At 52.1% G+C, this 27,459-nt stretch overlaps 2 protein-coding genes across 2 annotated transcripts; one reads left to right on the plus strand and one right to left on the minus strand.

Moving 5' to 3' along the window:
- Window positions 1–1,647: 1,647 nt before the first annotated feature.
- Window positions 1,648–12,955, minus strand: RGR (retinal G protein coupled receptor). The gene is made up of 7 exons (XM_059169732.1): window positions 12,831–12,955; window positions 10,811–10,967; window positions 9,555–9,676; window positions 6,501–6,654; window positions 4,932–5,049; window positions 2,737–2,850; window positions 1,648–2,304 (listed from the first exon to the last, which is right to left on the minus strand). Exons 1-7 carry the CDS (start codon window positions 12,907–12,909, stop codon window positions 2,173–2,175), a joined length of 876 nt encoding a protein of 291 aa, XP_059025715.1. The 5' UTR covers window positions 12,910–12,955; the 3' UTR covers window positions 1,648–2,172.
- A 2,939-nt stretch (window positions 12,956–15,894) lies between these two features.
- Window positions 15,895–26,167, plus strand: LRIT1 (leucine rich repeat, Ig-like and transmembrane domains 1). Its single transcript, XM_059172622.1, has 4 exons — window positions 15,895–16,031; window positions 19,610–20,076; window positions 23,502–23,807; window positions 24,872–26,167. Exons 1-4 carry the CDS (start codon window positions 15,910–15,912, stop codon window positions 25,840–25,842), a joined length of 1,866 nt encoding a protein of 621 aa, XP_059028605.1. The 5' UTR covers window positions 15,895–15,909; the 3' UTR covers window positions 25,843–26,167.
- Window positions 26,168–27,459: the final 1,292 nt, after the last annotated feature.

Here is a 27,459-nt window from a genome sequence, read left to right on the forward strand (position 1 = left end):
GTCCCTGGGATGGAGTCTTGCAGGGAGTTGGGTGTCGGAAAGGACCCAGCCATTGTTTTTGCCCTCTGGCCTGGGAGTGAGTGGCTCCATGGAAGGGCAGGGTGGGTGCTGGTGGGTGGTGGCAAGTAGGGCAGAGGAGAGGTTCTGCACATAGTGTCCACAAGGACTTGAGATCCTGAAAGTGCTTTGGGACATGGGCAGTAAAGCTCAAAGGTGCCCTAAACCCATTCCGTGGGTGAGAGGTGGGGGTGTAAATAGGCTTGGGGCTTCCCATAGGGCTTTGGTCATTCCCCATGGGGTGCTGCTTCAGTCCCTGCTATCTTCTGCCAACCCAGTCCTGGGTGGACATGCACAGAGCCCACCTTCTCCCCTCTACACAAGCTTGGGATACAGGGCAGGAGCTATGACCATGCCTGGCCAACCTGCCCCGCACCTCTTTGATCACAGGTAGGGGCAGAGTCTGTGTGGGGACACTGGCTACTCTTGCTGGGCATCTTCAGCCTTTTCATCTCCCCACTTCTCTCTCTGAGTCTGGGTGTCCTTCCCTTCTCTTCTGTGTTCTCTTGTCCCACCTTTCGGGGTTAGTGTCTTTAACGGTGGAGTGAAGGGTGGGTCCTCTTTAAATAAAGACAATTTAAGGACTCGTGGACTGTGGGGGAAGGGCCAGTATCTCTGGACTCTGGACACTGTCACCTTTGTGGCCACCCACTCAGCCTGTGTGTAAACCCAGCTCAGGCCCCAGGACTCCCCCTCTCAGTTCCCACTGCAGGGCCTATGACTAGGAATCTGACTGGTCACTGGATTGAGGCTGAATGGCTTCCTGTCTCTACAGCACGCAGCTCAGGGCATGGTCTAGAAAACAGGGCTGTGGGACAGCTGCTTTCCTCTCCATTTCACGTGGTTTTGCAAAATGACTGAGCCAGCCTCTGCGGAGTGCAGACTTCTTATGAGTCATGCTTATGTGACCTGATTTTCCGCATCTGCAAAGCTGAGAGGCAGGTGCTGGCACACAGGGCCCCCAGATGCTGTTCGCGTGACCACCCTATCCTGTTTCTTCCCTGCTCAGCATCTACGGGTTGAACTTTCATTTTCCCTGCATCCTGGGTGCCTGGGGCAGCCGGTTCTCCATCATCAGACCTTCTGCAGAACCCACTACCTCCCGGCCAACCACCTCCATTTCCCTCTGGGACAATGCTCCCCCCACCCCAACGTCTGTACACCTGCCACACATTGCCCCTGAAACGCGGACTCTGTTGGAGGTGCAGATGTCCATCCAGGATTGGGGACCCCACCACTGTCACAAACCCAGATGCCTATAGGTTCTGCAGGGAACATACAAGCTGTCACTGATGGAAGGGGACAAGCCCCAGGCAAAGGGCAGAGCTGCCCCGAGTTCTACAGACTTTCACCATGGAGCCTCCCTCAGACCTTATCTTCAGACATCTGGGCTTTTAAATACATTATCTTGATTTTTTAATGATGGCAACTAAGCAGCATGCAGCTGGCTGTCATTGGCTGGCGGGTGCCGGTGGCTGTCAGTGAACGCTTAATGCACCATGTGATGTTCTGGTCCCTTCTGCACAGTGAAGTCACCATGCTGGTCACCACCGCTCCCAAGCCAGGAAACAGATGCATACACAGACACGGTCGCTTGCACCAGATCTCAATTTAATAAGTGGCATTGGAACACTGACTGCCTGAGTGGCCCTCCCATAAGAAACCAGGAGCTTTCATGCCTTTCTATGTAAGACTCAGAGCCCTGACAGCTGTTTTAGTGAAGTTCCCTGTGCGTGGTGAGTACGCATTATCTTGCTTAAACCTCACAGCAGCCCAGTGGAGTCCTTATGTTGTTGGTCAGGAAGCTCAGTTCAGAGGGAGTGACTTTCCCAAGGTCTCTCAGCCTCCGTTTGGAGGGCTGTGATGGAAACTCAGGTCTGTCTGGTTCCAAAGTCCCAGGTCCTCCCATGTTGTCTGGGTGCTCTCTGAATCCCCCATGTCTGACTGAGGGCCACACCCAACAGGGCCATCTCCGTGCGGTGGGGAGGGGTGTGAATGAGTGTCTGGAGCTTGGCTTCTGAGGCTGCTGGGCAGGACTCTGGGGCAGCCTCCTAGCATGGGGCTCAGTCCAGGGTGTTGGAGTGGGCCTGGGTCTGAGCAGCCCCCCAGAGAACCTCACCGGGCTCGATCCTGCTCGCTTCTCTGGGGTGAGAGGCACTGCCAAATGCCCTTGTGGACCATCTCACTGCCCAGGGCATAGTTGATGGCATTAATCGTGGGCACTGTTTTGGCAATGAGGGCAGGCACCTGTTGGGACAGAAAAGTTCAGGGAAGAAGCCTCACAGCCTCAGCATCTCTCCCTGGTCCCACTTGGTGACCCCAGTCCCACCCTCACCCCGCACGCCACAGCCACCAGTTATCGGTCCTGGGCTGGATTCTGCAACTCCCGAGGCCTCCTTGACCAGTTGGCAGATGAGGCATGGAAGCACCCCCCGTCCTGAGCACCAGTCTCAGCCCTGGTCCCAGAGTGGGGCTGTCCCTGTCCTCTCATGGGTGGCAATGTCAAGCAGCAGCCCCATGTGGCCCCCAAGAAAAGCAAATTCCCAGTGCAATATGGGTGTTCTAAGGAAAAAGGAAAAGACTCCCAGGAGGCCAGAAGGCAGGAAAGAGAGATGGTGCAAGACAGAGAGACACAGAGATGGAGTGAGTTCTAACTCTGGGTCCGGGCGGGCTCCATACCATCTGCAGCTTGGGGGAGATGGAGCTCACATCCACGATCGTTGCAGAGAGATACAGGAGGGCATAGGGGCCCCAGCCGAACAGCAGCGTCCTGGCGGGCAGAGTGGTGTTCACCTGCGGAGAGAGGCGCTGAGTTCACGGGAGAGAGGCGCTGAGTTGCTCTCGCTGGCTGCATCCCCCCACGGGGAGGGACTAGGTGGGCACTCAGCAGGGCCGGGGGACTGTGTGACCCAGCTGTGGGAAGGTGCTGAGCCTGCAGAGGAGCTTGAGGTCAGATGGACCTCTCTGGCAGGTAAGCTGTGTGACCCTAAACCTGCCATTTAACTTCACTTGACCTCAGTTGTCTTGTTTGCAAAAATGGTTTGATAATGCTTCACTTACCTGGAGGCAGGGACTAGGGGTTGGATAATGAGCTCCCTTCCTGGTCCACGCTCTTTCTGAGGAACTCTGGGCTCCGTGAGTGCGGCTGGGTGAGCGAGGTTCCCCAGGCTGAGCTGCCTTCACAGCTCAGTCTCAGAACCCGCTTGCCATCAGCCTGCGGCAGCTGCAGTCACCTGGTGGATCTACCTGTCCCCGGTTCAAAGCGGCTTTGCAAGGTGTGAGACAACCCGGGGAGCGAGCCCTGTGGTGCCGCCTCTGGCCACAGGAAGGCGTAAGACTTGCGATCTATTCTCAGGATGGAAGCTGGGGTTAAGGCTTCCCCCGCACATTCAGATGTTAAAATGCTGCAGCTGGAAATCAGTGCCTATTTTCTCTTTGCGTCTCCCTTTAACGAAGAAGGTGACTTAAGTTGAAAGAGGGCACATTTCTTTTATGAAATAAAAATATGTTAGTTGGGAGACATTTATTCTCTTGAGTTGCCCCTCCCTCATTCCAAAAAGAAAAGAAAAGAAAAGAAAAGAAAAGAAAAAAACAAAACTGTGCTTCGCACTGACAGAGGGTCTCCGGGAGGAGCTGAGGCCGGAGGAGCATTGAGGCCGCAGCACCGCCGGAGGCCGGCCTGCCCTTGACCGAGGTCCCTGGCCCACACGCCGCGGCCTCTGCTGATGCTGGGGGAACTGATGGTTTCACGACAGGCCACAGAGAGGAAAAAAGCACACCGGTGTGGCAGCCCTGTCTCCTGGCCGATTGGATTTCCAGTAAACGTGGGCGACTTTGGGCACCCAGGTAGTGCTTGGGCAGGCAGCGTGGAGGACAGCCCCGAGGTGGTGAGGGGCAGGGGAGCAGGAGCCCAGAGCCAAGCAGGATTCCTGTCTCGGCCCAGCTCTCGTCCTCCCACTGACTCTGAGCAACCTGGATCTCCGGCTAAAATCGATTTGTACAGTCCTTTCCCAATTCACAAGGACAAAATAATAATAATAATAATAATGTGGCAGATTAAGTGTCTCAACAAAGATTGAATGTTTCTTTTATGCACTATGACCACTTGGGTCATGGAGTCCCAGGCCTGGGTTTGATCCAATTCTGTTATTACTAGCTTCCCGGCTTGTAGCTAGTTACTTAACAAGCCCTTATTATAGCCTCAATTTTCTAGCCTGTGGCAAAGTGATAACAAAACCTTCTTTAGAGAGTAGTTGCAAAGATGGAATGTCTTCATACACAGAAAAGTAGTATTAGTATCTGGTTTTCTTTTGAAACTTGGGTGCTTATTATGGCTCATCTGCTAAAGATTGTCAAGGGGACAAAAGAAAATTGTAGAAAGGGACTATTAATGCAGAAATTCAGGAATGGCCAGGAGGGCTTTTTTTTTTTTTTTTTTTTTTTTGAAAGATTGTTTTTCTTGGACAAATGTGCTTGCAAGTGTGATTTTATGTTCTGGATAACAGTCTGTGATTAAATGAAACATCTTAGAGCGATTTAAAAGGAATATTTCAAAAGTATGTCATTCTGTGCCTACCCCTATGTCCTTGGAAAGAATGAAATGTGACAGCATGAATGGGGTCTGGCAGGGTGCCCTGACTCTCAAGGTTCTGGGGTCCGGTAAGTCTGAGCAGTCCTGACCCTTCCTCCTGGGTCTTGGCAATGCCCAGCAATGGGGAGGGGACATTCCTGACCCAATAGCCCAAGCTCTGTGAACATTGAATTTTTTTCCTGATCACTGAAAACACAGAAAACCCCTAACTACTGTCTCTCACATCAGTCATGTTCCTTGAGAGGGACAGAGGGATTTCTTCCTCTCTGGCACTGATCCTCACCTGGAGGTGGCCCGTCTTCCTGAGTTTCTGCTCCATGAGCTGATATGATATGACTGTGATGAAGAGAGGCAGGAAGAAGTTGAAAAAGGCCATGGTGAAGAGGAAGCTGATGAAGTTTCTGCAGGCAGAGGGGGTAGAGGAGTCAGGGTCATCTCTGGGGATGGGGGGAGGTCAGCTGCCCTTGAAGGCCTATTAGCCTTCACCCTAGACAGCCACATGTGAGGAACTGTTCTCATCAGACAAAAGCTCTGAGTGCAGTTGCACCCAGGTCCCACACAGACTCCCCTTAGAGACAGGGAGACACTAGGTCCTTCTTGAACTTGCCTTTAAGAGCCAGAGGGCTGAGATGAGGGGGAGTCCTACTTCAGCTTTCTGTTAGGCAGTTCAGGTACTCAGGCCTGCTTTCTGTATATGCTCCAAGCATGGAGAATAGGACACTTCAGTTTGGAAAATATGGTTTACCAAGTGGACCAAGAGGAAGGATCATTCAAGGAATGCTCCTGGCACAGGGACTTGAAAGGGCTCTGGAGATGACAAAGAGACTGGACAGTGTCAATGAAGAAATCACTGAAAGGACCACAGGAGAGTCTGGGGTCCCAGGAAGGGTCATGGGAAAGTGGGAGGGCTGATCAGGAACAGGTGGGAGTCCCAGGAAGGTAGTCTCCCATTCTGTGAAGGGAAGACTGTGTTACCTTGGTGCTGCCCAATAGGGAGGAGTAGGAGGAAAGGCTGCCAGAGAACTGGACACTGGCCAGGAGGACACCTGTAGGGAGTGTCCTGGAAGGACAATTGTACCAGACTTGGGGTCTCAAGCAGGTTTCACCTGGAAAGCCTATCATCAGGGGCAGATAGGTCATGAATAGACATGTAAAGCAGATGAATGCAACACAGCTCTAGTAGAAGAAAGAGCGGGGCTGGAGCCTATGTGGCTCCTCCCCAAGATGTCCCCTAAAGGGTCTCTCTAGGCCCTGGTGTCTCCAGAGCCACATGGATGGGGCAGTACTGGACACATGCTCCATGATGGTGGGAGCCATCATGCATCAATCTTGTCTCTCTAGGGCTTGGCCCAGGGGTTGGCTCACAGCAGGTGCTCAGGAAACTCAAGAACTAAACTCTATGCCAAGGAGGTCCCTCCCAATGCAAAGACCTTAACATTCTTTGTACTGAACAAAGGACACAACTCCCTTAAGAAACTGATCAAGTTGGAGCTGGAACAGCCTGGCTGCACTGAAGACGGCAAAGGGGTCATGGGGCTCAGTGACTGCTGACTGTGATTCAGTGACTCACACAGGCCAACAGCTCACTGGGTAATACTTCTTTTGGGGCATAACTTTATATTTGTTAATATTTAATTATTTGCATCACATGCCCATCAGTTGTCCGGCTTGCAGAATGGGCTTTCCCTAGTCCCACTGTCCACTTGCAAGTGGGTATCATGACCAAGGAGTTGAGATTATCTGTCACATGTTGACATTTCCCCATGTGGATTTTCAGCTGTGACACTGTTGTTATAAGAACTCAAAGCAAAGATTCCCAAGGAAGGGAGCCTTGAAGCTGCTCCCACCTCACCTGTCCCCCCGGGAGTAGTCCAGGGTGCAACACGTTCCCAGAGGCTCATAGTCATAGCGGCCCCAGCCCAGGAGGGGCAGTGCTGCCCAGAAGGCAGAAGACAGCCACACAAAGATCACCAAGGAGATGGCCGTGTTCCATGCCAGTTGGCTGCCTGCATGGGAGAGAGGAGGAAGAAGAGGGTCAGAGAGGTACTTGCTTGTTGGCATGCCAAAGAATGGACTTCATGGTCACACAGAATGCTCCTAAATCCTGGCTCTGATGCTCCTAGTTTAGTGCCCCGGGCAAGTTGAAAGTTTCTCTGAGCCTCCATTTTCTCCTCAACAAAATGGGAATGATAATCCAGGTCTCAGAGGATGGTTATGAAGAATAAAAGAGATAATGGGTGGCGAATGTTTCCTGGGAGACATTCTATACTACCTTCTTTAGAGCACAGAGAAGGAGGGAGCAGCAAAAAAAACAGGTATGCCTCCCCAAGTCAACTAGGGAAGAAGCATGGGCAGTGCAGTTCAGGTAAGGGTCACAGGGAGGGAGGCAGAAGTCTGGACTTACCATGGTCCTTGGCTGTGGCTCAGACACAGGCCACTGTCCCACTTCCAGGATACCTTCTGAGGACCTGGGGTGCCATCTCAGTGCTGATGGCAGGGGCTTGGTCCCAACATCATTTTTTCATGTGACCAGTCCCACGGACCTGACCTCCTCCCTGTCCCCTCCTCCCACGCCCCTGTCTGTAGCAGCCTCCTCCAGCCTTTCCCATCCGGTGGCTCCTCCTGGTCCTGGCTTCAGAAAGCTTTTCCCTTGCACCTCCTCTGTCTGTGGTTTATTTGTCATGTTCTTTTGTGGACAAGACCCCAGGGCAGAGTGCAGGTCTCCAAGTGGGGTTTGATCCACATAGAAGAGCAGATCTATACCTTCCCGCATCCGGACACTGCTTCCCCAACAACAGCCCTGGAGGCAGTTTGCTTGAATGTGTCCTCCTGCTATGGACTCAGTGTTTAAGCCTTGACCAAACTCCTGTGTGGAAGTCCTCCCCCTCCCTGCCCCTCCCCCCCGTGTGATGGCATTCCAGGAGAGAATGTTTTGAAGGTAATTAGGTCACAAGGGTGGAACTCCTATGATTTGATTAGTGCCCTTATGTGAGAAGATATGAGAGATGATCTCGGGGTGTCTGGGTGACTCAATTGGTTAAAGCCTCTGTCTTCAGCCCAAGTAATGATCCCAGGGTCCTGGGGTCGAGCCCCACATCGGGCTCTCTGCTCAGCGGGGAGCTTGCTTCCCCCCTCTCTCTGCCTGCCTCTCTGCCTACTTGTGATCTCTGTGAAACAAATAAATCTTTTAAAAAAAGAGAGAGAGATGATCGCTCTTCTCCATGAGGTGACAGAGCAGGAAGGCAGCTGTCCACAAGCCTGGAAGATGTCAGAAGCCAGCAATGCTGGAACCCTGATCTCAGACTTCCAGCACCAAGAAACTAAGAAATCCATCTCTGTTGTTTCAGCATCCATGTATGGTATTTTGTTATGGAGGCCCAAGCTGACCGAGACACCCCTCCCCCTGACTGGGACACGATTAATAGTTACCATAACGATGTATTGCTCTATTGGCTTTGGAAACAGATGACCACAGTGATATGTCCAGGGTCATCCAGTATGGAGTGGATAAGCTCAGACACCCACCTTCCCCCTCCCCTGCTTTCATATTGTTCCACGGTGCCCTCCAGCTTAGGAGAGGCTTTGCTCTAGGGACCCCAGAATAGGGATCAACTGCTCTATACTGAGGGAGGGAAGTGTGTTGCTGTCCGAGGAGGTGTGCATTGTGTATGTGCATGTGTGTGAGTATGTATGTGTGTTTATGTGTGCATACAGTGGTCTGAGGGAGCCCTGGGGGTCAGACTGGGATAGGAGAAGCAGGAGAGGTGCTCTGAGGTCAGGTGGGGCAAGTGAGACTCATCTGCCTCTAGAAATGATAATCTTATCATTTCTATCAACTTTCTGGCCTGGGGAGAGGTAAGTGACTTTGCCGAGGAGGGAGGTGGGGTGGGTTGTGTATGTTGGGGGGATGGCGGGGTGAGAGCAGAACTGCAGATTCCAAAGGGGCCTTGCCCAGGGCTTCAGGCCATGCTGGCCACAGCCACCACAGCAGGCTCCATGCCAAGAAAGCCACAGGCTGGGATGTAGGGCACAGGAGACAAAAGTAGTGACTGAGGTGGGAGGCATCCTGGCCACGCCCAGTGCCTGGTCTGCCTCTCCTAGCTGGGTGACCTTGGGGAAGGGCTTAACTTCTCTGAGCCCCCACTTCCCAGTCTGCAAGTTGGGATTTAGGGTTAGCAGACTCACAGCTCCCCGAGGTCTGTTCACATATCCCTGGTGGGGAGCGAGATTCTAGAAGGCCAGTGGGTAAACATGTTTTTAAATTTTAATGTGTACTAAAATTGTAAGGACATTAAAGTTGTGATTTCAGAGACATTGCTTAGGATGAGACTAGAGCAGGTGTTTGTGTTTTTTTAAATGAATAACTTTTAAGAAAAAAAATCAAGTAAATAACAGAGCGGGTCGTACAGTGACATAGCCAGTTAAGAAGGTGGCATTGACAGTGCTTCTTGGGAGCTCTGGGGCTGGACTGGTCTTCATGAAGCCCTGAGATAGTGGAGGCCCCACGGAATGTGAAGTGCAGGGATACACACCCACTACACACACACACACATACACACACACACAGTGTCTCTGCCCCCCAATGGAGCCCAACTGCAAGGCCATTTTCTGTATCTATGACTTTAGTTGATTTTCAGAATAAAACCAGGAGGTTGCTTATAAAAATCTGCTCTTAGAGGAGACAGAGGTTCAGAGAGGACTCCTGACTTGCCTGATGCTTCATTGACATTCCAGCATGGGCCTGGGGCACCTTTCCTGTCGGCTCTCCCTGCCTCCTTCCTTTCCACATACTTACGGACACTCAGGCCCACCTAGTCTCCCCTGGACTGGGAAACACAGAGCCGACCTTTGTCCTGATCACCCTCACCGCACAGACATCCCTCCCTCTGGGAGCACCAAGACTTACGCGTGCAGTAGTGGTGATAGCGCCCCCAGGCGACGGCCGCGGTGCTGCAGATGCTGGCCAGCGCGGTCACAAAGCCCTGGAAACCGTGAGCCTGGCAGCCATCGGAGCCATAGGGCCAGCTCCTGTGGGAGACATCGGGACCGGCAACCCCTTCCCTCTGTCCCTGCCCTTCTCCCACACCTGCCCCTCAGGAGCTTGGAGGGCACCCTCCTGAATGTTGGCCCGGGTCCCCAGAAGAGGGCTTCATTGTCTGTTTCTCCTATAAGCTAACAGGGGCCCCAGAGGTCAAGTCCCTGGGCTGACCAAGTGAAGCCCAATGCAAACTGCCTGGGCTCAGTGTCTTTCTCTGTATCTCAGACCAAAGGGTTTTCCTGTGTGGTCCGAAGCCTTCGGCAAAGGAAATGGGACATTCCGGGAAGAGAGTCCATGCCTTTATTCTATGGAGAGGGAAAATTAGGCTCAGAGAAGAAGAGGCACTGAGCCAAGGTCAGACAGCAGATGAAGGCAAGGTCAGAGGGGAGACCCCAGGGCTCCCCGCTCTCAGCCCCAAGGGCCAAGCAAGTGTAAAAGCTTCTACTGCCACCTCCTGGAACCTAAGGGGCAGGAGGAGATCAGGACAGGAAATCCTCACAGATCGCAGCCCCACAGACTGGTCAGCCCTAAGCACGCACACTCAGGTGGGCTCCAGCCTTCATTTGAGTGCCTGGAACCGGAGCAGGTTCACTTAAGAAAACAATTTATAAACACCCGACACCGTCTTGAAAGATCCTGGTTTTCACCTAAGGAGGTTTTAGACACTTGTGTTTGTAAAAGCAACCTCATTTTGACGTCTGTTGGGTTTCCTGCGTGCCACGCATCATTTTCACTTATTTCCACCTAATATCAAGTGAATACTTCCAGCCACCCTATGAGCTGGAGAATAATATTCAACTTACAGCAGAAACCGAGATAGAGCCAGCACTCACATCGAGGCAGCCTGTTTGCGGAGCCTGTGCCCTTCATCCCTATAGTCTGCCAGGTCTGTGGGTGGGTTTGGAGCAACTCCTGTGCCATGGGCACATGGGCACATGTGCCATGGGCACATGGGCCATGGGCCTTCAGGGATAGTGTGGAATTCGGATTTAGCCTCGTACTGCCTGCCCAGCCTGTCCCCTATGGTTTTCTATAGGAGGAGAAAAATGCCTCTGGCTTGGCTGCCCGGTGCCCGGTGCCCAGTGCCCAGCGGTCAGGCCCCAGGGGGTGGGGGGAGCTAGTACCGGCGGAGGCTGGCTGTGGCTGCAACGAGGGCATTCAGGCTGATCCCAGAGTCTGCCAGAGCCAGGCTCAGCACCAGCAGGTGGGTAGGGGTCCGCAGCTCTGGCATCTTGCAGAAAGAGAGGATGGTGAGACTATTGAGGCAGAGGCCGGTGAGCGCTGGAAAGAAGGGGGAGGCAGATGTCAGGGCTGGAGAGGCCGACTGGGGTTAGAACCAAGGGCCTGGGGTGGACAGAGCCTCAGCCTCCTGCCTCTCCATGCTCAGCAACCTTGTCGGTACAGCTCGTCAAACTATCTGAGAAGTGCTGGCTCTCAGATACCATCAGTCGTAAGATGCATATCCTGCCTCCTCCTGACTCAAAAGTAAGGAAGAAAGCAATAAGGCGTAGCGTGGTTCATGATGGAGCAGTAGCAGTTGCCGACAGCGGCTGACACTTAATCTGTGCAGGGGACCGAAAACTTTCTTCGGGTCCTCCTGCTCAGTGTTCACCTGGATGCTGTCCTCTCCATGTGCAGCTGGGAAACAGGCTTAGAGGGACTAGTTGGCTTGCCCTAAGCACACAGCTGGTGAGTGTGGCAGAGCTGGGACTACGACTCACATCTGTCACTCTGAGGGCCGTTCAGCAATATTAGGGAGAGCCAGGAGAAGGGTCTGAGTTTTGAGCTGGGGGCTGCCTGGGACAGCAGCCGGTGAGGTGGGCTGGAGGGGGCAACCTTAGGCAGCAGGCAGACCAGACCTGGAGCTTTAGCTTGTTTTCTCACTTGCTGCTCCTTTAGGTCTCTGAACCCTGGCTTCCCCATCGAAAGAGAGGAATGGGCGCCTGGGTGGCTCAGTGGGTTAAAGCCTCTGCCTTCGGCTCAGGTCATGATCCCAGGGTCCTGGGATCGAGCCCCACATCGGGCTCTCTGCTCCGCAGGGAGCCTGCTTCCTCCTCTCTCTCTCTGCCTGCCTCTCTGCCTACTTGTGATCTCTGTCTGTCAAATAAATAAATAAAATCTTTAAAAAAAAAAAAGAAAAGAAAGAAAGAAGGAAAGAAAGGTAGGAATGGGGAGAGATCCTGCCTTCAAAAATGCGAGTGTTTACTGGGAGGAGAGGGTGTGGAAGAGCATTCAAGACAAGGGGAACAGCATGTGCAGAGACTTAAAGTGGTAAAGTTTCAATATATGACTGAGGGCTGAGAGGGTTGCTGGATTGTAGGGTTCCTAGAAGAGAGGAAGAGGGGCAGGTCCCCCAGACAATGGTGTCCAGGGCCTTCGGGATGGGCCTAGTGGCTGTCACTCCCTCCCCAATGTCAGTCTCCTTGGGGGAGGAAACAGGTTGACAATCTCTCTGGTTCAGGGGTGAACAAGGGCTGCATTCCTGATGAACAGTTGTGAACGGACCCGGCACCAGGTCTCCAGGGTGAACTCTGGCCTTGAGGAGCATCTGAGGGATTCTGGGCTTAAGATGGGCCCCTCAGAAAGTTAGGCAGCCCCTGGAATGGAAATGCTTAGAGCAGGGGAATGGAGATGACAGGAGCAATGTGGAGATGGAAAGGGTGGGGGCAAAAGAGATTAAATCCTGAGTGTCTGTCGAGACTAGACCTTCGCGCCCGTGACCCCACCTAACCTTCAAGATCACCCACGTGGGGTCCAAGAACCTGGCTGACTTGGTTATAGTCACATGGAGAGCAGGTGACAGAGCTGTCTGTCTCCAGAGCCTGCCAGAGGTCTGAGCTTACATGAGATTCTTAGCAGGATTTTCAGGGAGTAGGTTAAACTTTAACCCAGCTGGAGGGACAAGAAAAGGCCTGAGCCTGGTTCTTGGTTATATTCTGGGCAGACTCTCTGAGCCTTGCTGGTTTCTCTCAGCTCCCAGCCGGCATCCCACAGGTGCACCCATCAGAAGCCCCATGGGTATAAGTGTAGGGTTTGGGGACAGAGGAGTAGGGTTTGGGGACCTCTGCTTGTCAGCTCCATGGCTGTGGCCTGAATCTGGGAGCCCACTGGGTCCCTGCCCCACCCAGGCCCTTCCTTGCTCACCTTCTACCAGCAGCACCGTCCCCACAGCCAACACCTCCAGCTCCCCAAAGCCGGTGGGCAGGGACCCAGATTCTGCCATGCTGGGTCCTTGTCCCTGCCTCCCAGCTCTTCTCTGGCTCGCTAAGCCAGGCCCCACCTTTTAAAGGGCCAGTCCACGTGCAGGCACACGCAGGTGATTATGCTAGGCCTTGGGCTCCTTCTTGCTGCCCCTGCCCTAAACTGTGCTTTTGGCCCAAGTAGAAGGAACACATTCATCAGTTGGACAGTGCAGCCTTTGTGAAGCTGGAATGGAACCCTTTTTCATTCATTTCAGCCCAATCAGGCAGGATTAAGTTCCCAGAATCCAAAGGCTGTGGCTGAGAGCCAAATTAGAAAAGAGTTGCATAACCAAGGGGGAGGGGGGAGCAGAGAGAGGGATTTGAGCTGCAGCTGTCCCTGAGAATTTGTTCGGGGCCAACCCCTCCCCCGCATGTGTGTCCTCACAAACGAAGGGTAAAGGATGATAATTGGCAAGCCAGCATTGTCATAGAAAGAATCCCAACGGGGACCAGTGATGGAGTTTGTGGTTCAGAACCTGCCATTAACCAGCTGGGTGTGCTAGGGTGGGACCACCTGGGTCTTCTCAATTTCCTCCTTTGCAAGGTAAACAAACATGTTTGGGGCACCTGGGTGGCTTAGTGGGTTAAGCCTTAGTGGGTTAAGCCTCTGCCTCAGGTCGTGGTCTCAGGGTCCTGGGATCGAGCCCCGCATCGGGCTCTCTGCTCAGCGGGGAGTCTGCTCCCCTCTCTCTCTGCCTGACTCTCTGCCTACTTGTAATCTCTGTCTGTCAAATAAATAAATAAAATCTTTAAACAAACAAACATGTTTTCCCATGGCCTGCGTAAGTCTTGGTGGAAGAATACGTCATACATATGGCCTCTGGGCTGCAGCTCCCAACTCCCACAAGGCATTTACTCTACACAAGCATAAAAAAATCTCCCAAGGCACGAGCTTGGCACAGGGGGGCTGCTGTCTTAGCAGCCTCTCAACCCACTGAGAGCCTTGGCTCTTACAAATGAGAAGTTATGTGTTGGCCAGTGGTGAAATTGATATGGGGAAATATCTAGAGTGATTTCACTCATTTTCAGATAAAGAAACCAAGACCTGGAGCTCTATCAACAATATAGCTAATGTTGAGGCCCTGCTAAGAGCCAGACTCTGGGCTAATTGATCTGAGGATAATTCCTACAGCAACTCTATGAATTAGAGACAATCATCCTTTTCATTTCCTGTAAGGAAGCAGGTTCAAAGCAGTTCAGAATTGACCTGAGGTCAGGCAGTGATTTGTGAATGAAGCTGAAACAAAGCCCCATCTCCTGTCCCCAGACTCTGGGTCAAGCAGCTCATTCTATCCCACAGATGTTCATTTCCCATGCTTTTCCTGCTGCCAGTCCCCACTTAATCAAGCCTAGCCACCCCGCAGGGCTGAGCAGACCGCCCATATCCTCCTGGAAAACTTTCTTTGATAACCCAGTTACCCCCTTTTCCTAATTTCTATCTTGCATTACTGGTTCATACATATGTCAGGTTTTTTCCATGCCTACAAGATCACAGAAGACTTCAAGGGACAGGGGAAAGAGGACATGGACAGGAATCAAGGGTTGAGCTCTGTTAGGCCAGAGAGAGAAGGGAAGACATCCCCAGCTGAAGGCGGAAAGGGCAGAGATATGGGAATAGTAAGCAGTGCTCTTCTTGGTTTTGGGAGGAGGGGAGACAGGTGGGAAGCAGTGAGAAAATCATATTGGCTAGGTTGGAAAAGAGGAAGAGAGGGAAACCAACATTTCCTGGAAGCCAAGATTGTCAAAAACAGACCTGGCACAGAGCTAGGCATTTCATGTATGTGCCAGGGTCCCAGGTATCTGCTTGGTCATACCTCACTGGTCTAAGGCTGCCTAGGCCTATAGGTTGGAGGAACTAGGGAATCTTCTGGACAAGTTGAGGGAACCAGGAAGGCCATGCCGGACCAAAGAGCAGAGCTTTGGGGTCACAAGTGAAGAACGAATGAGCGAAGGGTGATGTCTATGATGCGACGAGGTGGGAGGCAGGCAACAAGCAGCAAAAACTCAAAGTGCTTTCTCTAAGAAGTCCTGAGATCCTGCTCTGGGACTTTGCTCAGAGTATGATAACCAGAGGAGAGGGATGCTCTCTGCCTTCATGCAGAGACACCTCACACCTTTGGCATTGATGGCGATGCCCACAAAGCCTTGGCTTGGACAGAGTGTTCTGACACTGCATGTCCAGGGGGCATTCAAGGAGCCAGCTGCTTGCTCAGCAGAGTGGGAAAGTTCACGAGGCTATGGGACATGCCTCTGTGGTCTCCCCCAAGATCTCTGAATCTTTCCAATATCTCTAGGAGCAAGTGCTTGTAAGGACTAGTGAAACTGAGTACTTACAACTTAGGAGGGGGCTTCTATTCCCACAGGCCATCAAAATCTGGGAAACGTGGGGTGTTCATTATTCACAACCACGCGGGGTAGAGAAATATTACTTCCCTTTTTCAGATGATGAAGAGATTATGGAACTTATCCTAGTAAATGAGTAGAGCTGGGATTTGAACCCTCACCCTTGAGCTGTCACGGGAGAGAATTTCCAGTGGCCCTTATCAGAAGCCAGGTCTGTCTTCATCTTCTCTGAGCCCAGGTACCCAGGCAGGGTCTTTGTAGGCCACAATCTGGCTAGCATGGGGTGACCTTGCAGGTGAACAGCCAAGCTGGCAAGTCCAGGAGCCACTTGCCCCTGAGTCGTTGCCCACCTGCCCCACCTTGCCACTCCCTGGCCTCTCTGGGCCTGGGGCTGTTGCTACCGAAGAGGATCCCTGACCCTCACCCTCAGGACTGGGTGATCCCAGGAGCTATAAGCCGCTAAGTGCTGTGGCCAGGGCTCCCCTCCCTAATCCCCAGTCTGTCCCTGTTTATCCGATGGCCTCAGGAGGGGTGTGGAGGGGGCTGATGAGCCAGTGGGCAGCTGCTGGGCTTCCTGGGCCAAGACGACAGCGCACTGCAGGGACGCCCCTGCCCGGGTTACAGAGGAGCCAGGAGCCATGAGAGTAGCAGTGGGCATGCTCTGGCTCCTGGCCCTCTGGGGGCACCCCCAAACCCAGGGCTCCTGCCCGTCTCAATGCAGCTGCAGCCTCCACATCCTAGGTGATGGCAGCAAGGCCAGGTATGGCATCAGGTGTGGGGGATGGGTAGCCTCCTCCCCTCACCCCCGTCCCCGGGTCCCTGTAGCATCTCTGGCTGGGTTGGGAGGCCTGGATGCAGGGTCCCCAGAACATGGCTGGGTGAGACTTCCATCTTTGGGCCCTTGAGACCCAGGTGTCCAAGGGGGCTGGTCTGTTCTGCATTGTCCTCCAGCCAGCAGGGCATGGGAAGTACCAAGTCCCTTTACACATGGGAGTGGGGGTGGGGCACCAGTGTGCCCACTCCAGGAAATCCTTCCTGAGTCCTCTTCCAGGATCCTGGTGGTGAGGAGCCCTCTGCAGGGCAGGGGGGGTCTCCCCCTTACCTCTTTCTTGTCCTCTCCTTCCTTTCCTCTTCCCATTCCACCATCCTCCCTTTAGCTCCCAGCCCCTTTTCTCCCGGGCCTCTTCCATTCTCTTGCCCTGGCTCCTGGGGGTACACAGTCACATCCCAGGTATTTCATACCACCCTGCCCATAATGCGACCACCTGCCTTCTCCTGCTTTCTCCACTTTGGGCTCCTCTGGCCTAGCCCCTAGCAGCCTTGGCCTCAACCCATTTCTTTGGGCTTTCGGAATCCTCATTCCGTAAAGGCAAGCCCCCTTCCATTCTCAGCCTTTTCTTTCACTTCCCTAAGCCCCACCTGAGCCCTGAGAATACCTCCATCCTCGCCTCCTCCACTTCTATGGGATGTTCCAAAGCCCCCATGATCTGTGAACCCTCGCTCTCCTACCATGGGCCACTCTCCTTTTTCTCTCTGGCAGTCTTTACACCGTCTTTTCTCTGATATAGTCAACTTACCCACTAAGGACCATTGCATTTCCAAACGTGCTCAAGGATTTGAGCTCCTGGTACAGGGTCTTTCCTAACATCTTTTCAACATCCTGGAACGGTATTCTCCTTTTCTCCCTTGCTTTAGGTGGCTGCTGGGAGCCGCTGAGGTTTCTGATCAGAGCAGCAGGTTATCAGTGTGACCCTTACAGTGATCCTGGCAATGCATGTTGGGTTGATGGGGTGTGAGGGGATGGAGTGAATGGAGAGGCATTCCCATGAAAGGATATCCGTGTGGTCTGAAGAACAAGAAAAGCTCCATTCTTGACCCAAGTCTCTGATGTTCCAACCCACATGGATCATTAGATATAAGGATCCTCTCCCCAAGGAAAGCCAGAGCAGAGCCCTGAGCAGGCCAGGAGATAGCCCACAGTGCAGGACAGCGTGACCAGGGTGATGAAGAGCCTCCCCTGCCCACCGAACCGCAAAGAAAGCACAAGGCTCAAAGTCACCCAGCATCGGTGACAGACCTGGTCATAGAACCCAGGGCTTTAGGTCCATCTCCGGATCTCTTCTCATCTGATGATGATGTCATGGGCAGGGATGAGGGGAGGGCATCCCCAGATTAACATTAGGATTGAAAATAAAATTCTAAGGTCACTTTCCAGGGCCCTCAATGTCAGCCAGTGGCCATCCTTCCTCTGAAGCCGGAGCTCATCAGTTCTACCTGTCTAACTGTCCCATGACTGATACGCACGAGCCCACCTACCTATTTTGTCCTAGGAGGGCAATGATGCCATGAAAGGCTCTAGGGGCCCTGAGGTCCTCAGTGGCCACAGGAACGGATAGCGCAGTCAGACGAAGGTTCCCCTTGTGTCCCAGATGTCTTCTTCAGCTTTCCTCCAACCAGTGCCTGTCAGAGGGCTCAGTCCTTATACCTGAGCTGCCCATACTCCCTGCCCATCCTCCATGCTCCCACATCATGAACATGGTGTGTGCACTCTTGGTACTCTTGGCTACAGCACTCTCCTGGGGGGGCCGGTCTGGGCACCTGGACAGAGGGTGTCACCATGTTCTTTAGGCCCAGTTTGCCCCATTAGATGTGCTACTGGCCTGTGCTGGCTTCTTAATGATTTCTTTGATTCTTCCCTTGATGACATGTTTTCATGTTTTCCTACCTTTCAAGACATGTTATTCCGCCACCACCTTCCTCCCACCTACAACAAGACCTTCTTCCTTGCAGCATCCAAACTTCCATTATCATTGAAAATACCACAGCCTCCAGTGTTCTTTCTTCCTTAGCTGGATTATAGGCTATCTGGGGACAGGGACAGAGCATCAGTGAGTTGGCTATTCTTGCGAATCTCTATAGCACCCATCCCTCAGGAGGGGGACCATGTATAGCTCAGGAATGTGAGTGGGTGGGAGTCACTGTGCCTTTTGTGGATGCCACTGACCCAAAAAAGCCAACCAAGTCTAGCCAGTGGACTTTGAGCGTTCAAGCTGAGCTGATGGATGCTGGCAGAGGGTGCTACCCTGGGAAGGCCACAACGAACAATGCGTTGTGACATTATTACAGTAAGAGAACGAACTCGCCTAGCAAAGCAAACCATGACTCCTGTCCCCACCTCCTCCCCTGTGAGCCGAGAAGCCCTCCGGATGGAACAGGCTGGACAAGGGCTGAGTCCCTCAAGGAGTTTTATCTCCTTGAGAATCTTCCCCTCTTTACCTTATGTGACTATGCTGCTCTCCAGGATAGCATGCAACACAGCCTTGAATGGCAGGCTCTCGGAGGGCAAGCCCTGCTTCCTTTTCTCTTTCTAGTCTCTGCTTTAGTGTTAAATTTAATAGAACAAGGTTTAGGATGACCCTCTCTGGGCAGAGGGATCATTGCAAGTAGCTTGCAGTGCTGGGATGGTGAACTTTGTGATAGCGTCAATAAATAGCGTGGCACCTCGGCAGATGACAGATATGCAGAGTGGGTCCACAATGTGACCTCATTTGATCCCTGAAACCACCCTGAGGGGTGGAGTCTGTTATTGGAAATTGAAGAAATAGAAGTTATACAATGGACTCAAGGACACATAGCCCGAAGCAGATAGCCCAGATATGAATCCAACTGCTGAGCCCCAAAGTCCTAGCTCTTAGAGGCCTTCATCATCTTGTGGTCCCTGAGTCAGGGAAGTCCTGAAGGGCCCGGTGTATGGCTTCCATTTCTAACGCCCACTGAGATAAATTATATATATATATTTTTTTATATTTATATATAATATATAAATATATATTCATATATATTTAATATATTTATATATAATTTATATTTATGTATTTTTAATGAAGATAAGCCAAAGTGGTCACCAAAACTGAGATATAATTTAACAAAGGAACACTTTTAATACCTACGTGCCCTGCTGCAGTGCACAAAATGATCTTAGGGTTTATGAATACTATTCATTCTTAGTGCAGGCAGGCTGTGTGAGCTGCACTGAGAGAGGGCAGTTTAAGCTTGGGGTCCTTCAGGCCAGTGACGCGACCAAGGGGCCTTGTGCGAGGGTCTGAAAGCAAGAACCACCCCCTCATCCCCGCCTGGCGAAGGGAAATCAGGAGGCTGTTTGTTTCCGGGCCCACGTCCAGGGCCCACGGCAGCTCGGAGCCTGGGTTCGGGGGTTCGGGGGTCCGGGGTTCGGTGCAGACCAGAAGACACCTTGTGTAAGGAGGTCCGGGAGGGAGTGGGAGAGGGTGTCGGACCCCACAGGCTCGTCACTCAAATGTCCCCCATTTCTGTGACCAGGACGGTGGTGTGCAGCGACCCCGACATGACTCTGCCCCCTGCGTCGCTCCCTCCCGACACCTCCAGACTGCGCCTGGAGCGGACGGCTATTCGCAGGGTGCCCGGGGAGGTCTTCAAGCCGCTAGGCCGCCTTGAGCAGCTGTGGCTGCCCTACAACGCCCTCAGCGAGCTCAGCGCCCTGATGCTGCGGGGCCTGCGCCGGCTGCGCGAGCTGCGCCTGCCTGGGAACCGCCTGGCCGCCTTCCCCTGGGCGGCGCTCAAGGACGCCCCCCAGCTGCGGCTGCTGGACCTGCAAGCCAACCGGCTCGCCGCCGTGCCGCCCGAGGCCGCGCGCTTCCTGGGGAACCTCACCTTCCTCGACCTCTCCAACAACCAGCTGTTGAGGCTCCCGCAGGAGCTACTGGCCACCTGGGCTCACCCGCAGCCTGGGCCCGTCCTTCCCGGGCACCGCACCAGGCTGGTGCTAGGTAAGAGGCGGCATTCTTCTCTTGGAGCCACCTTGTGCGTGGGGCTTGGAGTGGGCGGGTGGGAGGTGGTGTCTTAGCCAAATTATTAAGCCTCTTTGAGTCTCTGTTCCTTACCTGAAAAACAGAAATCACGCCTGCCTTGTGGCTTCGAGGGAAGATTGGGTAAGAGGCACACACTGGCCTTTTCCACTGGCCGCTTTGGAGCTCAAGCTGCTGCCAGTGGAAAGCCCGGCGTTGCCTCTTACCAGCTGTGTGTCCCTGGGGAAACTGCTTAGCTTCTCTGTGCCTTGGTTCCCCTCTGTAATAATAATAATATAATATAATATAATATAATATAATATAATATATATAATAATAATATAATAATAATAATATCTCTCTCAAAAGGTTGTGTTGCAGGTAAAAAGACAGTCCTTAGCATATGGTAGGTACATGTGGCAGGCACAGTAATGTCCCACCCAGCTCCCTGTCAAAGTAGGACTGGCTGCCCCACTTTTCCAGGGGCTGTCAACCACAGCCTTCAGCTGTCAGCGCTGTCAGGGACAGCCTTCACAGCAGAATAGCCTTGACCAAGGCCATGCACCCTTTCTGGACACAGCCTCCATCCCAAGACCTGTCAGGTGGGAGTCTAAGGGCCCAGCCACTTGGCATAACTAAGATGGGCTATTTCAGCTCCCGAACCCCCAGGGTTCACCAGACCCCCATTCATCTCAGCTCCATGTCTCCCTCCTGCTCTCTTCCTTCCTCTCCTCCTTAATGAACATGCTGTGTGCTAATCTTCATCTCAGGGTCTGCTTCCCGGAAACCCAACCTCTGACAATCTTCAAGGCTCGTGACCACCCCCATCCCTTTGAGAATCTCCTTGGAGCACTAAGTATGCATAGATGGCAGGAAGGTGGTGCTAGCTCTTTGCTAACCGGTCAGTCCTTACAGGCCATCTAGCATTAGTGTGGCCCTGAAGCTTTCCTAATTTATTGCCCTCTCATAGAACTTGACCCTTGCCGCATCCCAGGGTAGATAGCACAAGTACAAGGCCCTTTGTTTTATAAAACAAACACAACCTAGGGATTAGTAGTAAGCAGTGGTTTGGGCCCAAGGCTCATGTCAGATAGACTGGTTCTCTTTCCTCTGTCCTGTGAAGGGATGGGAACCTTGATGGCATTGTGGCAGAGGGTGGGTGGTTAGGCAGTGAATGGGTAGTAGGAGAGACACCTCCTAGCAGGATGTGCCTGGGGCAGGCCTTGGCTCCTATGGGGTTCAGCACCAGGGGCTAGGGAAAGCTTAGAATGGCTTGGGGCAGCTTCTGCCCTAAGGCCCAGGAGAGTCTCAGGAGGAGGGAATATTTAGAAGCCCTACTGACTAGAAGCAGGGCTGGGAACAGCAAGCCCCATTCCAGCTCTGCCCGCCGTGCAGACTCTCTCACCTGATAAAGAATAGTGTATAAGATAGTACTAGTGGAAAAAAAATTGTTTATTTGAAAATAAAATTTAACTAAGTGCCCTTTAAATGATATATTCATATATATATATATAATATGTTTTACAGAAAAAGCTAAAGACTCTTGTTCCCTCTTCTGATTCTAATTCCTACTTCCCCTTCTAACAGGTAGCCACTGTTATATTTGCATGCTCCCTATCTTTTAGAATGCATTTACATGCATATATATATATATATATATATGCACATAGAAATTCTTTGTGTGTTTTATATAAACTTTCATACTGTACAGACCATATTGTATATATCAACCAGCACTAACTTTTTCACTCAACAGCATGTTTTGGAGATCTAGTTATGGATCCATTTCGTTTTTTGTAAACCGCATAATTTTCCATAGTAGACTTACACACAGTTAATTTAGCCATTCTTCCTTTAATGGACCTTTAGATTCTTTCCATTATTTTACTAACACCTATGATGACACAGAGAACATTCTTGACAATGCCTCCTTGGGCATGCAAATATTTCTCTAGGGTAGGAACTGAAAAGGGGAATCCTAGGTCATGGAGTGTGCACATTAGACATTTTGATATCAGTCTGATAGTCTCCAAGTGGCTGGGCCATTTCTCCCCCATGCCGACCAGTAATGCGTGAGACCACCCATGCAGATGTTCCCACTCTGAAAGTTTATTGCCCATGAATGTGGGGTCTTAGTTCTAGGTGCTGGGGATATAGCAGAAAAGAAGATAGATGAAAATCTCTTCCCTCATGAGGCTAATAATGAAAATGGTTGGAACATTTAACTTTTGCCAGCCTGAGGGGTAAACATTTCCCTGTCATTTAACTTTCCTGTTTGGATTAATTCTTTAGGGAACTCTCTTACAACAGGTGAAAGCCAACTATCTCACCACCACAGTGGGGCAGGGACAATTCTTGGGGTGCATTTAACCAGTGACACAGGGTAGCAGCTACCAGAGGGACGGGGTGTGGAGGGGTGGGGGAAGGAACTGGTATTCTCCCAGCAAGTGTTCAGAAGGACCTCAGGGTCGTGGATGTACAAGCAGATGCAGTCAAATGCTCTGCCCCTGAGCTATACCCCCTGTACAAGCGGATGAACGTAATCCGCCCACCCCCTGAAGTTTCCACTTCCAACCATATCAAATAAAATATGTAAATAAATCATATGCCATTGATTCTCAGACATACTCTCAAGTTTAGTAACAATCTTTGGAAAATAAAAAGATACTGCATTAAATGCATTCATTTCATATTTTAGAAATGCAAACATATAAAAAGGAACTGTGACTTAGAAGTGAGGACCCATGATACCCCTCTATCTATAGAAGGTTCTTGGGCAGGCTGGATACAGAGATGAGCTTTCATCTCTATAAAGAAGTTCAGTTTTAAAGTAAAGAAGTCTGCGGATATGACATAGGATTTGATTTCCTGGACTCTTCACTCCTCCACTTTTGAGCTTGTGCCGAAGGGGTCATGGCTCAGAACAGTCACCTTCATTGCTAGCGTGATGTGGAAAGTGCCATGTAAGCCGGGAGGACAGAGGTCAAGGGTCAGGGGTCATGAAAAAAACTTGGGGAAATTTTGAATTTGATAATTTTGAGAAATGGATTTTGGCACTTGGCAGGTGTTGCTGAAATACTGCCTGCCTGACCAGTAGCCTGAAAGGCTCAGTCCAAGGATGGCAGCAGGAATTGGCCAATTTTTTCAGCATGCTGCATGACTTACCCAAAAGCTTACTATGATTTACCTTTGTTTATGCTTGTAGCAGCTCTGAAAGAGAAGTACTGCTACCATTAAGATTAAGAACCAGCCTTAAGGTTCCACAGCTAGTGAGGCGAGGAGCTGGACCTGGAGGCCAGTTCTGCTGACTCAGGACATGCCTTGTCCTCCCTGAGGGGGAAGAGGAGCTGGGTGTGGGGATCTGAATATCGAGGGCTCACCACTTGCCTCCCTTCTCACCCCTGCAGGGCTGCAGGACAACCCCTGGGCCTGCGACTGCCGCCTCTATGACCTGGCCCTTTTCCTGGAAGGCTGGGCCCCACATCTGGCTTTCATAGAGGCCAGGCTGAAGTGCGCCAGCCCGCGCAGCCTGGCCGGAGTGGCCTTCAGCCAGCTGGAACTGAGGAAGTGCCAGAGTCCGGGGCTCCGTCCAGGGGCGGCCAGCGTCAGGTCCCCACTGGGCAGTGCGGTATTGCTGCGTTGTGGGGCCACCGGCGTCCCTGGGCCAGAGATGAGCTGGAGGAGAGCCAACGGGCACCCACTCAAAGGCACAGGTGTGTGAGCTACAGAGACTGTGCAAGCTCAGTCGGGGGAGGTCGGGGGACAGTGGCTCTCAACCTGTCCTACGTGTTCTAGGAGCCGTTCCATCCAGGGCCCTGGAATCTGGGCCCCCCTGGGAAGAACAAGACTCTGCCATTTAGGTGGAAGATACTCTCAATATATTTAATATTTAGAGTAAGTGTCCAGCTGTAATTGTTAAGCCAATATCATGAGGAGTAAATAATCACATGAGTTACCTTCTCTTGAGCACCTCACATGTTAAGTATGTTATGCACACATGTCACTGAATTTTAAGGAACAACCTGATTATCCTTCTTGTTTTGTACGTATGCAGACTCTGAGAGGCTGAGCACTTGGCTTACAGCGCACAGCCTGTGTTCTTTCTGCCCTTTAGACAGAGATGGTTCATCTCTGGCCTGGGGTGGTGGGATTTGCAGGAGTCATGGCCCACCTATGTGCAGAAAGGGGGTCGAGGAGTAATCATTTCTTAGCGCCTGACCAGAAAACCTTATGTCTCTGCCACTTTCTTCGGCGTCTCCTTCAATTAGGTTGGCAAGTGTTTCTCTAAGACTGTGAGTTTGTAATCAGTTTACAAGCAAAACTGGATCAAGATCTCCATTATGTAAAACAGAGCTGGAAATGCTGGTGTTGGGGTGGCAAGTGGGTCTGGACAGGGTCGCCAAGCACTTCCAGCTGGGCCTCTGTCTCATCTTTACCTGACCCATCTTACCCCCCGAAGCACTGCATGCTGCCCCAAGGAGTCCGTTCTATAGGACTCCAGAGCCCTGGAGAATATTGCTTGAATACCGCAGATTTTGGAAGGCAGATCATCTTTAGACTTGGCCTGAGCCAGGTCTCCCCACTCTGAACCCCAGTGATCTTGATCCCCTTGGCTCGTCTAAGGAAAGTTGAACAACTTCTAGAGTTTTCTCGGGATGACAAGGTCTGCTGTGTATACAAGAGTATGCATAGTCCGGGGACTATGAACTTGGCCCTGGCGAGAAGCTGGGGACTGATGAGCCCATTCATTTCCTTCCTTGTGCTTCTTTCCCCACAGTGCACCAGGAAGTCTCCAGCGATGGCACAAGCTGGACGCTGCTGGGCCTGCCTGCTGTGTCCCTCCTCGACTCTGGAGACTACATCTGCCAGGCCAAGAACTTTCTGGGAGTCTCTGAGACTGTCATCTCCCTATCCATCACAGAGCCTCAGGCTTCCACAGAACGGAGTGGGAGCCCAGGGGCACTGTGGACAAGGACAGGTGAGGGGGCGGAAGCTGCTGCATACAACAAGATGGTGGCCAGGCATGTCCCTGACATCCCTGAACCTGCTGTTCCGGCCACTGCGTCCCCTGTGTCCAACACGAAGGGGGAGCTGACCCTCCAGCACTTCCAGGTGGGGACTCCAGGAGAGCGCTCGAATGGGCAGGCAGGACGCCAGGAGGCCCGAATGGTGAGGTCTCTCAAGGTGGTGGGAGACACTTACCAGAGCGTGACCTTGGTGTGGAAGGCGCCCCAAGCTGGGAACACAACCACCTTCAGTGTCCTGTATGCGGTCTTCGGGCAGCACAACATGTGGCGGTTGGCGGTGCCACCTGGGAAGACCAGCGTCACAATCCGTGGGCTGACGTCCAAGACAAAGTACGTTGCATGTGTCTGCGTGCGGGACCTGATGCCCCAGAAGGAGCAGTGCGTCATCTTCTCCACGGACGGGGTGGTGGATGCCGAGGCCACTCAGCGGCTCATCAACGTGGTGGTGATCAGTGTGGCCGTTGTCATCGCCCTGCCCCTCACCCTGCTCGTGTGCTGCGGAGCTGTGCAGCGGCGCTGCCGCAAGTGCCGCACGGGGGGCTCTGCTGAGGCCACGGGGGCCTATGTCAACCTGGAGAGGCTGGGCCACAGCGAGGATGGCTCTGAGCTGTCCCAGCACAGCTTCAGTGAGGCCGACAGGCTCCTCTCTGCCCGGTCCAGCCTGGACTCTCAGGTCCTGGGCTCCAGGGGGGGCAGGCGGATCAATGAGTACTTTTGCTGAAGGGGGGGCTCTCCCCTCCAGATGCCCACACACCTGCTCCAGCCCATTCTCCCTCGGCCCCTCCCACCTGCTTACCCTGACACCTGGGTCCACACTCATCCACTCTTTCCCCGCTCGGGTACCCAGTTCCTCAGACCTTTACCCACAGCAACAACCGGTAACACTTATTAAGCACTTCTGGTATGCCAGGAAGTGTTCTAAGTGCTTTATGTACATTAACTTAATCCATTCTCGTCACAGCCCTTTGCAGCAGGCGCTATGTGTTCCCCCCATTCTCCTGCAGAAGAAACCAGGGGATTAACCAACTTGCCTGTATCAGTCAGTTTTTTTTTTTTTTTTTTTTTTCTGTGTAACAAATAAAGCAAAACCTCAGTGGTACATGGCAATAAGCGCTTATTTTCATGCCATGATAGGTCTACCCGGGTGGTTCTGCCCCATGAGTTCTCTTTGTGGCCTCGGATGGAAAGTCAGTGGCTGCCTGGGGCCGGCGGCTTTCCTGGAGGGGTGGGATGATATCAGAAACATGAGCAGAAATAGGTGACGTCTCCTGAGTTCTCAACTTTAGAACTGGCACGCTGCCCTTTCCACCCATATCCTACCCGCCAAAGCAAGTCCCAGGGCCAAAGCCAACTTTCAAAGAGCAGCCAAGGACAGTTCTCGCAGGGACCTGACAGTGGGGCAGGGATCTGATCTGCTGCATTGCCCACAAGGCTCACAGAGAGCAAATGACAGCTCCAGAATCTGGACCAGGAATTAGTTCCAGAGCAAACAGTCCTTACCACTCCCCTCACTGGCATCTTGACTACATTTATGCTAACGCACATGTTGGGGTCCAGCCTCGGCAGGTCCAGGTATTCCTGAAGGAGGAATGGTGCTGGCAAGATGAAAGGGAGAGACACACAGCGAGTTCTGGTCAGTAGTCAGGCATCTCCATCTTTATTCTGATTATTGAGCTTCTTATATAGGCAGTTTAATTGGGGTAGGAGGTTACAAGCACTTATCAGATAACTTCCTCTTTGTTCACCCCGTGTTATTTTATTTAAGCCATAATGGTACAGACTGGCACCAGGGATGGGGGACAGGGTCTTGCTTCTTGAGTAATCATGTCCCTCAGAAAGCCATGGGAGGTAGCACAAATAGGTGCTTTTTGGTAACTTATTCTTAGGTCTGCAGGAAAACAAGATGTAGGTTGATGGAAAACAAGAAGCTATAGGGATGAACTAGATAATAAAGAACTGTAGGAAAACAAGAGATAGGTTCATGGAAAACGAGAAGCTTTCTGTACAAACTAAGGATATAGGAGGGAAGTAGGAACAAGAAGGTGTTAGCTTTGCAGGAGGCAGAGTGTATTTTAATGGCTCAGTTTGTGAAAGCTTTGGACAAACATCAACTTAGGTAGAAAACCGTCTATTGCGGTCCACATTTAAAGTTCTCCATTGTCCTAGGTACAGAATAATTTATCTCCTTGGAGTTCTGGCCCATAAGCCTGAGAGATGTTTCTGGCAGATTAGCAAGGGGTCTTTATTTGAGAGGATACAGGGATCAGAGGAAAAGGCAAGAGACTAACAGACCTTGCTTATCTGCAGGGCTATCCTGCCCTCTGCAGTCACCTGTGGA

Source organism: Mustela lutreola, chromosome 4 (assembly GCF_030435805.1).
Source record: "Mustela lutreola isolate mMusLut2 chromosome 4, mMusLut2.pri, whole genome shotgun sequence".
Lineage (NCBI taxonomy): Eukaryota > Metazoa > Chordata > Mammalia > Carnivora > Mustelidae > Mustela > Mustela lutreola.

Bases quoted from the DNA above. Each gene is read 5' to 3' on its own strand.
- RGR (XM_059169732.1), bottom strand. From the start codon at position 12,909: ATGGCAGAATCTGGGTCCCTGCCCACCGGCTTTGGGGAGCTGGAGGTG. The intron at 10,968-12,830 runs GTGAGCAAGGAA...CCTTCTTTCCAG, and splicing joins GACGGTGCTGCTGGTAGAAG to CGCTCACCGGCCTCTGCCTC. The intron at 5,050-6,500 runs GTGAGGTGGGAG...CTCTGCCTGCAG, and splicing joins GACTACTCCCGGGGGGACAG to AAACTTCATCAGCTTCCTCT.
- LRIT1 (XM_059172622.1), top strand. From the start codon at position 15,910: ATGAGAGTAGCAGTGGGCATGCTCTGGCTCCTGGCCCTCTGGGGGCAC. The intron at 20,077-23,501 runs GTAAGAGGCGGC...TCACCCCTGCAG, and splicing joins CCGCACCAGGCTGGTGCTAG to GGCTGCAGGACAACCCCTGG. The intron at 23,808-24,871 runs GTGTGTGAGCTA...CTTTCCCCACAG, and splicing joins GCACCCACTCAAAGGCACAG to TGCACCAGGAAGTCTCCAGC.